Raw genomic sequence first — 13,406 nt, forward strand, 5'->3', positions numbered from 1 at the left:
ACCTGGTAGGTCCCAGCAGGAAACAGAAGTGACCCTAGAAAGTCCATATGAAGAGACTCCCGGGCCGGTGCAGAAAAGTGGGAGAGGGTGTGGAGCTGGCAGGGGATATCCCTACCGTGAAAACCGGATGGCAAAAGGGACACAGGGCAGGGTGGGGATGTGGGGAGGTGAGTCCAGCCTTCCCCCTCCTCCGAGGGTTTTTTCCCAAGGGAGGGCTGGCTCAAAGCCACCCCCAGGCCGCACAGGAGCTGGAGTGGGGTGGAGAGCAGGTGGAGATGGCCACCAACGGTGACCTTCCAGCTAGGCTACACCCACTACACAGCCGTAGTCTTCGGGAACCCCAGAGCCTCTAGGTTCCCTGCCCTGGGCTGGTCATCAAAATATACGACTCTTACTTAAATGTGGATTTCGGATAAAATGAGACATCATCTTTTCGGGTGAGCGTGTCCCCTCTGTGGGTCTGGAGTACTCATTCGACCGGGCAGCCTGTGTTTGACCAGGGGACCCTGACTGGCGCCCTTCTCAGGGGCAACTGGCCTCCCCAACAGTTGCCCTGCCTGCTTGGCTGTCAGCCCGGGGCTGCTGTGTTCAGGCCCCCGTGTCCCCGCGCTGCGTAGCTCCACGGGCATCCTCCCGCGCTCGCGCGCAAACCCGCGTCCCGGGCCTCAGACCCGCGCGCCCCTAGGAGTGGACGCGGGTGGGGAGCCTGGGCCCCGCCCGACTTGGCCCGACGCCCCCAGGAGCGGCAGCAGCAGAAGACGATGCGAGTGCACGAGAAGATGACCTACTCCTCCAAAGTGTTGGCTAAGCACACCAGCTTGCGACGGCAGCTGCAGCTGGAGGATAAGCAGGAGGACCTAGAGGCGCGCACCGAGGCAGACCATCTGCGCGCCTTCCGCAACTACAATACCTGGAAGCTCACCTTGACCAAAGGTGCGTCCCCTCTGGCGCGGGGGAACCTGGGCCAGTGGCGTCCCACATCCGCAGCGCATGGGGCGCTTGGAACCTCGGTGCCACTTGTCTTGCACAGATGGGAAGTGCTTTGGAAAGGCCCGCCTTTTCTGTGTTTGGCCCCTCCAGGGGGGTCCCAAAGCTCTATTCCAGGACTGCAAGCCTAAAAGCTTTTCAATCCTAATAGGATAGTTCCCCACCTTATCCTTGGTTTCTCTTTCCTTGGCATCAGTTGCCGGAGCTGAAAGTAGGTGAGTACAATACAGTAAGATATTTTGCGAAAGAGACAATTTGCCTAACTTTTATTACAGCATATTGTTATAATTGTTCTATTTTTATGAGTCGTTATTATCTCTGACTGTGCCTAATTCATAGATCTAATATAACTCCATCACAGGTAGCTATGTGTGGGAAAAAGAGAGGTGCAAGTCAGACACAGTAAGGACTTCCCACCTGGCCGGACTCTGGCCATGGAGAATGTAACATTTCAGGCAGAGCCTTCTCTCTTTGTGGAGACAGAGGACAAGAACACTCCCTTCCATGGTCCCGGTAATCACCTGGGCGTGGACGCAAAGCAGTGCCCAGCAGCCAGCGGAAGGCTTCTCTGCAGACCTGCCAGGCCCCTCCTCAGCCTGGGCTTCCCACTCCTGCTCACCTCCCTCTTCTTCCAGCAGAAAAGAATGTGGAGCCTGAGAACATGAGTGGCTACCTTAAGCAGAAGCGGCAAATGTTCCTCCTCCAGGTAGGTCCCGCAGCCCCCAGCTCGAGGGATGCCAGCAGGGGCTGGCCTGGGCCAGGCACCATGACCCCACTCTACTGGCCCCCAGTATACCCTGGATTGCAAACGGAGAGAGATCCAGCGGCTGGAGACACTGGCCACCAAAGAGGAGGCCAGGCTGCAGCAGGCCGAGAAGTCCCTGGCGAAGGATGCCGCCTTGTTCGACGAGTTCCTCAGGGAGAACGACTGCAGCTCCGTACAGGCCATGAAAGCGTGAGCCTGCAGGCCCGAGGGGCTGGCTGGGCAATGCCGAACCCCCATTGTCCCTGAGCCTGTGCACACCCACTCATCCATCCCCTCACCCAGCCTCTGCCCCCAGCCCCTACAACACTTCTGGAAGCACCAGGGCTGGTCGGGAGCCAAGGGCAGGGGATACTACAGGCAAAAGGATTAACTCTGTGGCTCTCCAGCCCTGTCCGGAGCCGGGCACAACCCTGGGGCCTGTGGGTGGTGGGCTCACCCCTCTTTAATAGGCTGCCACTGGCCCCCTGCCCCCATCCCTCCTCCCCCACACCCAACTCCTAGGGCTGAGAAGGAGACCAAAGCCAAGATAGAGAAGATCCTTGAAATCCGGGACCTCACCACCCAGATTGTTAATATCAAAAGGTGAGGTTAGAGGGCATGCCGGCCATTGACTGGCCCACCTCCTGGTCCCTCAGTCATCTTATCTGGCCAAAGGGAGCCTAGCGCCATGTGAACCTCATGGCTTTACCTCCCAGGGACTCAGTGCTTCCATAAGGCTGTTGCCCATTTATAGACAAGGGGAGTGAGACCAAGAGAGATTCAGTGACTCCCAAAGCTTCCACTTGGAGGCAGGCAGTTTGGCTCAAAGGCTCGCCCAGCTACAGCCTGAGAGAGGTGCGGTCTCCAGGGTGGAGAGGAACTTGCAAGTCACAAAAGGCTGTGACTCTGCTTGTTGCAGGGTGGGTGCCCATCTTCCAGCATGTGGCATTCCTACACCTTTTCTCAAGGAAAACAAGGAGCCCACACAGACTTGGCCAGGATGGAGGTGTGGCCCCGGCATGGGGACCTCACTGTGGCAGAGGCTGACCTCCTCTTTCCCACCCCACCCCGATGTAGTGAGATCTCCAGATTTGAAGACACTCTGCAGCATTACAAGGTCTACAAGGATTTCCTATACAAGCTGTCGCCCAAGGAGTGGCTTGAAGAACAGGAAAAGAAACACTTGTTTCTCAAAAACGCCAAGGAGATCTCCGAGGCTTCCAAAGACAGCAGTGTTAACTCCACACCAGGGGACAAAGGTAGCAGAAAAGAGAATGTGGGTTCCCATGTGGGCTCTGCCAGTGGCCCACTGAGACCCTGAGCCCAGCTGGCAGGTTACCTGCAGGCATCTGGGCCACGTGGCATCACTGAAGCTTGGCTGCAGCTGAGGCCATCGGGACCCCCCCCTTTGCTTCCTGCAGGACCAGGGATCAAGGGCAAGGCGAGCTCTGTGTGGGCCAAAGGTGAGCTGCCGCCCCCAGCCTGAGGAGCCCGGCTCCGCCCTGCACAGGGTTCAGAAACCATTCCTCTGCTTTCTCCAGAGGGTCAGGGCACAAAGAAGCCCTGGAGGTTTCTGCGGCTGGGGCGGAGCCTGTCTTACCTGAGCAGCCCCCAGCAAGGCAGCCAGCCCAGCGAGTCTAGCGGTGGCAACTCCAGAGGGTGAGTGGACTCCGGTGGGTGGGAGGGGCTGGGGCCTAGCAGGGAGCCCTCCCTTGTGGCACCCACGTGTAGTCAGGTCTGAGTGCCACAGAAAAGAATGTTACTCACAGTCCTTACTCCACGAAGGGCCACACTGGGAAGTCCCAGGTCGGCCAGGAGGCAGAGGGAGTAGGGCCCTAGGGCAGGAGTTTCCATTGTGGTTCCCATGGGAATTCAGGTTGAGGCGGTGAGCAGGTGTAGGGCTGATTTGTTTTGGAATAATTTCGGGGCTCTTGGACAAAGGCCTGCCCCTGGTTGTCTGGTCCTGGCCCTGGGGGGATAGGTCCTGAGTGTGAAAGTCCGATAGAGGGTCTGGCTGGGGTGTGGACAGTGGATTGGGTGGTTTGCATTTGAAAGGTGAGCTGAGGGCAAGCTCGGAGGCCAGGGTGAGTCATTTCCTGTCTCCGTGGACTGGTCAGCCCTGAGAGAGGTGGTCCCTCCAGGCTTGGCAAGGCCACAGGTGTCAAAAGCAACAAAACACAGAACATCAAAGTCATGGTCACTACATGGGTGAAGTGGTCTTCAGGACCATACGATTTTCAGGACATTTTCCTGATGACACATCTGGATACATTTCATACTTACTGGCTGTTCGGATGTCATTTTTTTGTGAAGTATCCGATTTCTGTACATTTTTGTTGGATTATTGGCCTGGTTCTTATGGTTACCTATTGGTTCTCTATGTATTCTGGGGACCAGCCTGGTGTGGTAAGTGTGGTGCACATATCTTCTTCCACTTTGTGTCTTGCCTTATTTCTTATTTATTTATTTATTTAGAGACGGAGTTTCGCTCTTGTTGCTCAGGCTGGAGTGCAGTGGCGTGATCTCGGCTCACCACAACCTCCACTCCCCGGGTTCAAGCGATTCTCCTGCCTCAGCCTCCTGAGTGGCTGGGATTACAGGCATGTGTCACCACGCCCGGCTAATTTTTTGTATTTTCAGTAGAGACGGGGTTTCGCCCTGTTGGGAAGGCTGGTCTCAAACTCCTGACCTCAGGTGACTCTCCCGCCTCAGCCTCCCAAAGTGCTGGGATTACAGGTGTGAGCCACTGCGCCCAGTCACTTTATTTCTGTTTAATACTGTATTTTGAAGAACAGGAATTCTTAATTTTAGGGAAGTCAAATTTACCAATCTGTAATTTTATGATTGGTGAATTTGGGGCCCTGCTTAAGAAATATTTGCCAACATCATAGTCACTAAAATATTCTCCTGTGTTTTCTTCTGGAAGCTGATGATTTTTATTGGCTTGGATAAGGGTGGCAGAAGCGGGGATGGAGAAAAGTGGGCACTGTAGGGCTCGGGGCTGCTCCCTACACCCCTGCCCTGGCCCTGTGTCTGTGGCGACCCACTCTCCTCCACAGGGTCTTTATCTGCTGCTCAGCCCTTCTGCCCTCCACCCTCTGTCTTCCCCTCTCCACGACTGCCTGTTCCTGAACTCCACACCCAGATGGGTGGCCCCAACATCAGCCTCCCATGGCCCAAACTGATGCTTCTCCAGCTGGAAGAGGACCCAAGCTGGCTTTCCTCTCTGCCCAGCGCAGCCATGCCTTGTGGGGAAGACCAGCCACCACTGGGGCGTGCTGCTGGGCCATGCACAGGCTGCTGTTAATGCTGCCTGCCATGACGCCCTGCATTTCCAGTTCTGTGTTGAGGAGCAGAGGTTCTAATGTATGCAGTGCAGCCTGCTCCGCCTAGGGCCCCCTCAGCCATGGACTGACCCCTACCAGACAGGCCCTGACTTGGGAGACTTGAGAACAGAGTCAGGGACCACACTATACTGGGTTTCAATCTCCTAGCCCCTCCGTCTATTAGCCAGGTGACCAGGGCCACTGAGTACAGCTGGGCAGGTTGTGAACTATACAAGGCACTCACTCAGCCAAGAGGGCACGTGGGAGCTGAAGTCCAGCCCACCCCCACCAACTGCCAGGTCAGGCTCCCTGACCCAGGCTACATCCATCTGGAGGGTGGAGTCTCAGAAAGGCATCGTATGGGCCAGCAGTGCCCTGCAGGCAGCCAGCTCCCTCATCTGTAAAATGGGCATCGGTGTGCAGTGTGAGGCGTGGGTCTGGCAAGTGCTGTAGTTGATATCACAGCCTCTCTTGGGAAGCCCTCCTGGATCTGCCTTCAGAGTTCCACAGGACCTTGCCCTGATGCCTCTCTGTTTCTGGGGGCTAGGGGGTGGCATCTCCAAGCCCAAGCTCAGGTCCCTGAGGTGCCTGGGGCAAGCCAACGCAGCCCCCCCACCTCAGCCAGCAGGACCTGCAGATCCTAGGTGAGGCCCAGGCTGCAGCATGCTGGGAGGGCAGGTTTGGAAGTCGGTGGAGGTGAGGTCCCCATCCAGTGGGGCCTTCTGGGGCCCACATTGAGCATTTAAAGCTCACACAGCTTGTGCCCAACCCCTCTCCACTGGTCCAGAAAGACCTTGCCCCTGGGCACTCAGGATCACCTGAAGGCAGCCCTGAGAGTCCCTCTATTGCTGTGAGTGGGACCCCAAGGACAGGGGCCAAGACTGACCCTAGATGGGGGAGGCAGGGCAGGAAAGGCCTCAAAGGTGGCACTCAGTAAACAATGGTGGGGGAGGAGGGACAGCCCCAGCAGCCAGCGGAGCTGCAGGTGCAGAGGCCTGGGGTAGGGCAGCACCCGGAGAGAGGGGACCTGACCGGGCGGGCAGAGGGGCTGGGGCAGGGGAGGCAAGGTGAGTGCTGGGAGGGCCGCCTGGCAGTCCCCAGGAGGAGAGAGGGTTTTCTTCTAAGTGCAGTGGGGCTGGGAAGGGTGAGGGCCATTTGGCCACCCAGGACTGGGGCCTCTGGGGACAGGTCTGGAACATGGCTTGTCCTGCATGTCAAAGTGGCTAGGGCCTTGGGAAAATGAGTGGATTGAAACTATCCCCTGGCTGCAGTGTGGCAGCTGGGGACTGTGAGGAAGCTGGTGCTGCCCTCTGGGCAACTTGTGGGCAGCTGGGAGAGGAGGGATGGGGATGCTGACAATGCCTTCAAGACCTCTGTGCCCCTCCCCGGGCTCCTGTCTGCTCAGGCTGGTCCCAGAGTCCCGACCCTGCCATCTCTTCGCAGGTCGAACTCTCCCATCCCCCTCACGCAGGAGGACACCGACAGCGATGGGGAGGTGAATGGCCCAGTGCTGTACTGGAATTCAGAAGTCGCCCCTCCCTTGCCGTGCCCCTATCCCTGCCCCTCTGGCTCTGTCCCTGGCCAGTCCCTGCCAAAACCTGTGGGTTGCAGGAACCACAGCTGTACTTCACGGAGCCCCAGCAGCTCCTGGATGTCTTCCGAGAGCTGGAGGAGCAGAACCTGTCGCTGATCCAGAACAGGCAGGAGATGGAGGAGACCCTGGAGGAGCTGAGCCGCACCCTGAAACACACGCAGATCCGCATGTAGGTACCGTGCGGTGGCCGGCGGGGGCTCCCTGCCACTCTCATCCTGGGATCCCTCTGCACTGGGAGCCGAGTTGGCAGAACAGCCCCCACCCCTGTCCACGGCCCTGGCCTGGTCCAGATTGTCTGAAAAGCTCCATGTGAAGCTCCGTTTGTGGGCCGGATCCTGGAGAGAGGGTGCTGGAGCTGGGGGTGGGCAGGGCCCAGGCACCTGTGCCCACCCTGAAGCAGCCCATGGCTAGAGCCAGGCCTTTCCAAGGAGCTTCCACCCTAGGCTCCTTCTGCTGCCGCCAAGCTCCTGGAGGGCCCTTGGAGTGGCTGGAGATCCACAGCGACCCTGACACCCCAGTTCCTGGCAGCACTAACATACTTCACACAGGCGCCCAAAGCAGTCATTTGCTCAGAAGGGCCTGGAAGCTGCTGCTGCTTCATATTTCGTAGACCAGAGTGGGTGTTCACGGCACAGAACTGGGGAAGGCCAAGCCACCTGTGGGCTGCTGTGAAGTGTGTCCCCCACTGTTGTTCAGCAGCGTAATGGGGACGGGAGTGGGTGCAGCCCTGAGCAGTAGGACATGGGCGTGGTGAGTCATGCCATCCTGCAAGCTGGGGCCAAGTGGGGCTGAGATGGGCAGGGATGGGTGAGGGCCATCTGGTCACCCAGGACTGGGCTTCTGGGGACAGGCCTAAAACACAGCTTGTCCAGCATGGCAAAGTGGCTAGGGCCTTGGGAAAATCCTGGCCTCCCAGTTCCAACCAGAGAGGCAGCAGAAGAAGTCAGGTGGCTGCCCAGCTCTCACCTGAAGCCCACCTGAGGTTATTATGGTCCCTCCTGCTGGGTGTGGCCACTCAGTCTACTGCAGGACACCTGCCTCCAGAAGAACTGGGCAGGGCAGGGTCAGCCTGAGGCACTGGTGAGGCATGTCCAGAGCAGGGAATCCTCTGCTCACTCCCCACATACTGCCTGTGCATCCATTCTGGGTCAGGCCTGGGTCTAAGCTCTGCAAGGATAAAGCAAGGCCCTGCCCTCATGCAGCTGACCTTAATGGCAGCAGATACAACAAACAGGTCCACAGATGTGACTTGTGGATACTGATGTGTTCTAGGAGGAAAATAAAGCAACTTGAGAAAGAGGGCTAAAATGGAGGGTGACAGCAGATGGGAGGGGCAGGGAAGGCTTCCAGGAGTTGTCAGAAAACTTCCTGAGGAGTGGGAGGAAAGCCATCCACACAGAGGCTGGGCAAAGAGGGTCCCAGGCAGCAGGAACAGTGGGTGCAAAGGCGCTGAGGTGGGGGCCCATTGAGGCTTAAGTGTCCCATGGGGGAACCATGCTCCTGAGCACCCATGTCCCATTGGTGAGGTGTGGCAAAGAGTCCCCAGAATGATGTGAAACCCCCAGCCTCAGGCAAGACTATGTATCCTGGAATGCTGGGAGGTGACAGACACAGAGGAAGACGAGCTAGGGAGAGGTGGGCAGGTTCCCAGCTTAATTGGGCAAGAAGACAGGTTCCTCCTCCAACACACACATGCAAACGTAAACCTCATAGCAGAATGCTGGATGTAACATCCCAAAGCTGGTCTTCAGCCAGCCAAGCCAGCCAAGCCATCCCTGAGAGCACCCACACTTTGTTTCCAGGGGAGTCGCAGCCCATGTGTATTTAACTTCCATGAACTCAGCAATCTTTTCTCAGAAAAAAATCAAAATACAGTCTTAAAAATATATAAAACAAATAGACAATCATAATAGGCCTATATCCATTAAAGAAATTAAATCAATAATTAATAGCTTTCCAAAAGAGAAAGCCCCAGGCCCAGATGGGTTTGCTAGTGAATTCTACAAAGGAAGAATTTCATCTAAGGAATAAATTACACCAATTCTCTACAATCACTTTTCAGAAGATAAGAGCAGAGGGAGTACTTCCTCACCCATTCTATGAAGCCAGTATCACCCTAATACCAAAACTAGACAAAGGCATTACAAGAAAGGAAAAGTAGCCACCAATATCCTCAACATAGATGCAAAAATACTCAACAAAATATTAGCAAATTGAATCCAACAGTATATGAAAAGAAGTATACACCACAACCAAATGGGATTTATCCTAGGTATGCAGGGCTGGTTCAACATTCAAAAATTAACGTAATCTGTCATATCCACATGTTAAATAAGAAAAGTCACATGATATAAATAGCACTGAACACCATCTAATACCCATTCATAATAAAAGCTTTCAGAAAATGTGGAATAGAAGGGAATTTCCTCAATTTGATAAAGAACACAAAAATCCTACAGCTAATATGTTACCTAATGAAAAAAAAAAAAAAAACACTAAAAGCTTTCTCATGAGATGAGAAATAAGGCAAAGATGTCTTCTCTCACTACTGCTTTTCAACATTGTACTGGAAGTCTTAGTTAATGTAATAAGACAAAAAAAAAATGTATATAGATTGGGAGGAAGAAATAAAACTGTCCTTGTTCACAGGTGACATGAATGTCTATGTAGAAAATTCAAAGCAATCAACAAAAAGCTCCTGATGGCCAAGCGCAGTGGCTCATGCCTATAATTTCAGCACTTTGGCAGGCCAAGGCAGGAGGATCACTCGAGGCCAGGAGATCGAGACCAGACTGGGCAACATAGTGAGACCATATTGCTAGAAAAAATTAAAAACTTAGCTAGGCATGGTGGCACACACCTGAAGTCCTAGCTACTTGGGAGGCTGAGGTGCAAGGATCACTTGAGCCCAGGAGTGCAGTGAGCCATGATCATGCCACTGTACTCCAGCCTGGGTGACACACTGAGACCCTGTCTTAAAAAAAAAAAAAAAAAAAAGGCTGCGTGTGATGGCTCATGCCTGTAATCCCAGCACTTTGGGAGGCCGAGGCAGGCAGACCACGAGGTCAGGAGATCGAGACCATCTTGGCCAACACGGTGAAAACCCGTCTCTACTAAAATACAAAAAATTAACTGGGAGTGGTGGCATGTGCCTGTAATCCCAGCTACTTGGGAGGCTGAGGCAGGGGAATCACTTGAACCCAGGAGGCGGAGGTTGCAGTGAGCTGAGATCGCACCACTGCACTGCAGCCTGGCAACAGAGGAAGACTCCATCTCAATAAATAAATAAATGAATAATAAAAACAAAAAGCTCTTGGAACTAATAAGCTGTTACAGCAAGAAGCAAGGTTGCAGGATATAAGATTAACAAACAAAAGTCAGTGGCTTTCTCATATACCAGTAATGCGCAAGTGGACTTCGAAATTCAACACATAATACCATTTACATTAGCACCCTCTGAAATGAAGTACTTAAATATAAATCTAACAAAACATACAAGATCTATGTGAGGAAAGCCGTAAAACTCTGATGAATCAAAGGAGAATAAATAGAGAGATATTCCATGTTCAGGGATAGGAAGGCTCAATATTGTCAAGATGTCATTCTTCCCACTTGATCTATAGCTTCAATGCAATCCCAGTGAAAATCCAAGAAGTTACTTTGTAGTTACTGACAAACTGATTCTGGAGTTTATATGAAGAGTCAAAATACCCAGAATAGCCAACACAGCGCTGAAGATGAACAAGAAAACTGGGTGACTGACACTACCCAACCTCAAGACTTACTAAAACTACAGTAATGAAAATGGTGTGTGTACTGGTGAAAGAATAGTGAAATAGATCATTGGAATAGAATAGAGAGCCTAGCAATTAACCCACATAAGTACTGTACACTCTGAGGTAATAAATGCATGTTATGTGTAACCTGTTGTGGAGCAACGGATAACCAAAGTAGCTGGTTCTAGAACTTCAAGATAATAATAGTATAGTAGGTTTTCATTGGTGTCTGGTCTCTTTCCCTCAGCGCCATGTCTGTATGGCTCATCCATGTGCAGATGTTTGTGTGTGTGTGGATGCAGGTTTTCAACTCATTTGGGTAAATACCAGGAAGCACAATTTCTGGATCATATAGTACAAGTATGTTTAGTTTTGTAAGAAATTGACAAACTGTCTTCCAAGGTGTCTGTACCACTTTGCATTCCCACTAGCAATGAATGAGACTTCCTCTTACTTCAAATCCTTGCCAGCATTAGGTGTTGTTAGTGTTTTGGATCTGGCCATTCCAATAGATGTGTAGTGGTATTTTGTTTTAATTTGTGACTCCCGGCTATATGATGATGTACAGGAAGCATGATGCTGGCAGCTGCTCAGCTTCTGGAGAGGTCTCAGGGAACTTACAGTCATAGCAGAAGGTGAAGGCCCATATTACATGGCTGGAGCAGCAGCAAGAGAGTGAGAGTGGGGAGGTGCCACACACTTTTAAACAGCCAGATCTCATGAGAAGTCACTCCTATCAGGAGAACAGTACCAAAGGGATGGTGCTAAACCATTCACGAGAAACTGCCCCATAATCCAATCATCTCCCATCAGGCCCCACCTCCAGCACTGGGGATTACATTTGAACATGAGGTTTGGGCAGGGACACAGATCCAGACAGTATTAATCATTAAACTGTGGTACATCCAGAAAATGGAATATTTTTCAGTGCTAAAAGGAAATGAGCTATCAGGTCATGACAAGACATGGAAGAACCTTAAATGCATATTACTAAGTGAAAGAACTCAGCCTGGAAAGGGTATATACTGTATGATTCCAACTTTACGACATTCTGGAGAAGGCATAACTGTGGAGAAACTAAAAGAATCAGTGGTTACCAGGATCTTAGGGGGAGAGAGGGATGAAGAGAGGGAAAGCACAAGGCATTTGCAGGGCAATGAAAATACTGTGTATGATGCTATAATGGTGGATATGTATCATTATATAATACATTTGTCCAAACCCATAGAATATACAGTACCAAGAGGGAACCTCCATGTAAAGTCCGGACTGTGGGTGATAATAATGTGTCCAGGTAGGTTCATCGATTGTATCAAATGTGCCACTCTGGAGGGGGATGTTGATAGTGGGAGAGGCTATGCATGTGTGAGGGTGATGTGTGTTTGATCCTTTTAATGCACTGTTGAATTCTGCTTGATAGTTTTGGGAGGATTTTTGTATCTATGTTCATGGGGGATATTGGCCTAAGTTTTCTTTTCTGGTGGTGTCTTTGTCTGGCTTTGTTATCAAGGTGATGCTGGCTTCATAGAATGAGCTTGGAAATGTTCCCTCCTCTTCCATTTCTGGGAAGAGTTTAGAAAGGATTGCTGGCTGGGTGCAGTGGCTCACACCTGTAATCCCAGCACTTTGGGAGGTCGAGGTGGGTGGATCATCTGAGGTCAGGAGTTCGAGACCAGCCTGGCCAACATGGTGAAACCGTCTTTACTAAACACACAAAAAATGAGCCAGGCGTGGTTATGCGTGCCTGTAGTCCCAGCTACTTGGGAGACTAAACCAGGAGAATTGCTTGAATCCGGGAGGCGGAGGCTGCAGTGAGCCAAGATTGTGCCACTGCACTCCAGCCTGGGTGACAGAGTGAGTCTCTGTCAAACAACAACAACAACAAAAAAAAACCAAAGGCCGGGCATGGTGGCTCCGCGCTAATCCCAACACTTTGGGAGGACAAAGCGAGTAGGATCACAAGGTCAGGAGATTGAACCATCTGGCTAACACGGTGAAACCCGTCTCTACTAAAAATACAAAAACTTAGCGAGGTGTGGTGGCGGTACGCCTGTAGTCCCAGCTACGGGAGGCTGAGGCAGGAGAGTGGCGTGAACCGGGGAGAGCTTACAGTGAAGCGAATGGTGCCACTGCACTCCAGCCTGGGGCTGACAGGTGAGACTCCGCCTCAAAAAAAAAAAAAAAAAAAAAAAGAAAGGATTACTGTTAATTCCTTAAATGTCTGGCAGAAGTCACCCATGACACCATGAGGTCCTGTGCTTTTATTTGTTAGGAGTGTTTCGATTACTACGTCAATCTCCCTATTTGTTATTGATCTGTTAAGACTATTTCTTCTTGATTTAGTCTTGGTAGGTTGTACGTTTCTAGGAATTTATCTGGTTTTTTTTTTTTTTTTTTTTTTCTGGATTGTCTAATAGTTCCTTATGTTCCTTTTTCTTTCTGTGCATCAACTGTAATGTCTCTTCTTTAATTTCTGACTTTATGTGAATCTTCTTTTCTCTGCCTCTTGTGACAGTTTTTGACTTAAAGTCTATTTTGTCTGATATTACTGTTGCCATTTTGTTCATTTTTTGTGTCTGTTTCATAGCTCTCTTGTTCCTCCTCTTCTGCTGTCTGTCTTTTGGGTTTTTTTTTTTTTTTTTTTCAGTGATCTGCTTTTATTCTTTTTATCTTCTTATGTATCTACTATAGGTTTTTTTTGTAGTTACTTTCATGAGACTTACACTGAGCATCTTATAATAGTCTATTTCAAGCTGATAACAAATTACTTCAATTGCATACAAAAACCTCTGAATGTAACCATTTTTTGTGATGTTACCTTTACCAGTGAGATGTATACTTCTGCATGCTTTTGTGTTGCTATTTAGTAACTTTTTGTTTCAACTTGTAGAACTCTCTTTAGCACTTCTCTAAGACAAGTATTGTGGGTGACCACCTCATTCAGGTTTTGTTTGGGAAAGTCTTTATCTCTTCTTTAT

At 51.3% G+C, this 13,406-nt stretch overlaps 1 protein-coding gene across 5 annotated transcripts in view; it reads left to right on the plus strand.

The window, feature by feature from the left end:
* The window catches only part of CFAP100 (cilia and flagella associated protein 100), a 41,184-nt gene that overhangs the window by 21,177 nt on the left and 6,601 nt on the right, over window positions 1-13,406 (plus strand). For 3 of the 5 annotated variants that reach the window (XM_017955223.3, XM_017955222.3, XM_003894050.5), the window contains 9 exons: window positions 741-933; window positions 1,626-1,693; window positions 1,779-1,942; window positions 2,255-2,335; window positions 2,810-2,991; window positions 3,154-3,195; window positions 3,274-3,391; window positions 6,502-6,553; window positions 6,670-6,821. In XM_017955223.3, coding sequence (XP_017810712.1) covers window positions 741-933; window positions 1,626-1,693; window positions 1,779-1,942; window positions 2,255-2,335; window positions 2,810-2,991; window positions 3,154-3,195; window positions 3,274-3,391; window positions 6,502-6,553; window positions 6,670-6,821 — 1,052 coding nt within the window. Of the gene's footprint in view, window positions 1-740; window positions 934-1,622; window positions 1,694-1,778; window positions 1,943-2,254; window positions 2,336-2,809; window positions 2,992-3,153; window positions 3,196-3,273; window positions 3,392-6,501; window positions 6,554-6,669; window positions 6,822-13,406 lie in introns of all 5 variants that reach the window. The other 2 variants (XM_017955221.3, XM_009200158.4) reach the window with 1 other exon arrangement.

Source organism: Papio anubis, chromosome 2 (genome assembly GCF_008728515.1).
Source record: "Papio anubis isolate 15944 chromosome 2, Panubis1.0, whole genome shotgun sequence".
Lineage (NCBI taxonomy): Eukaryota > Metazoa > Chordata > Mammalia > Primates > Cercopithecidae > Papio > Papio anubis.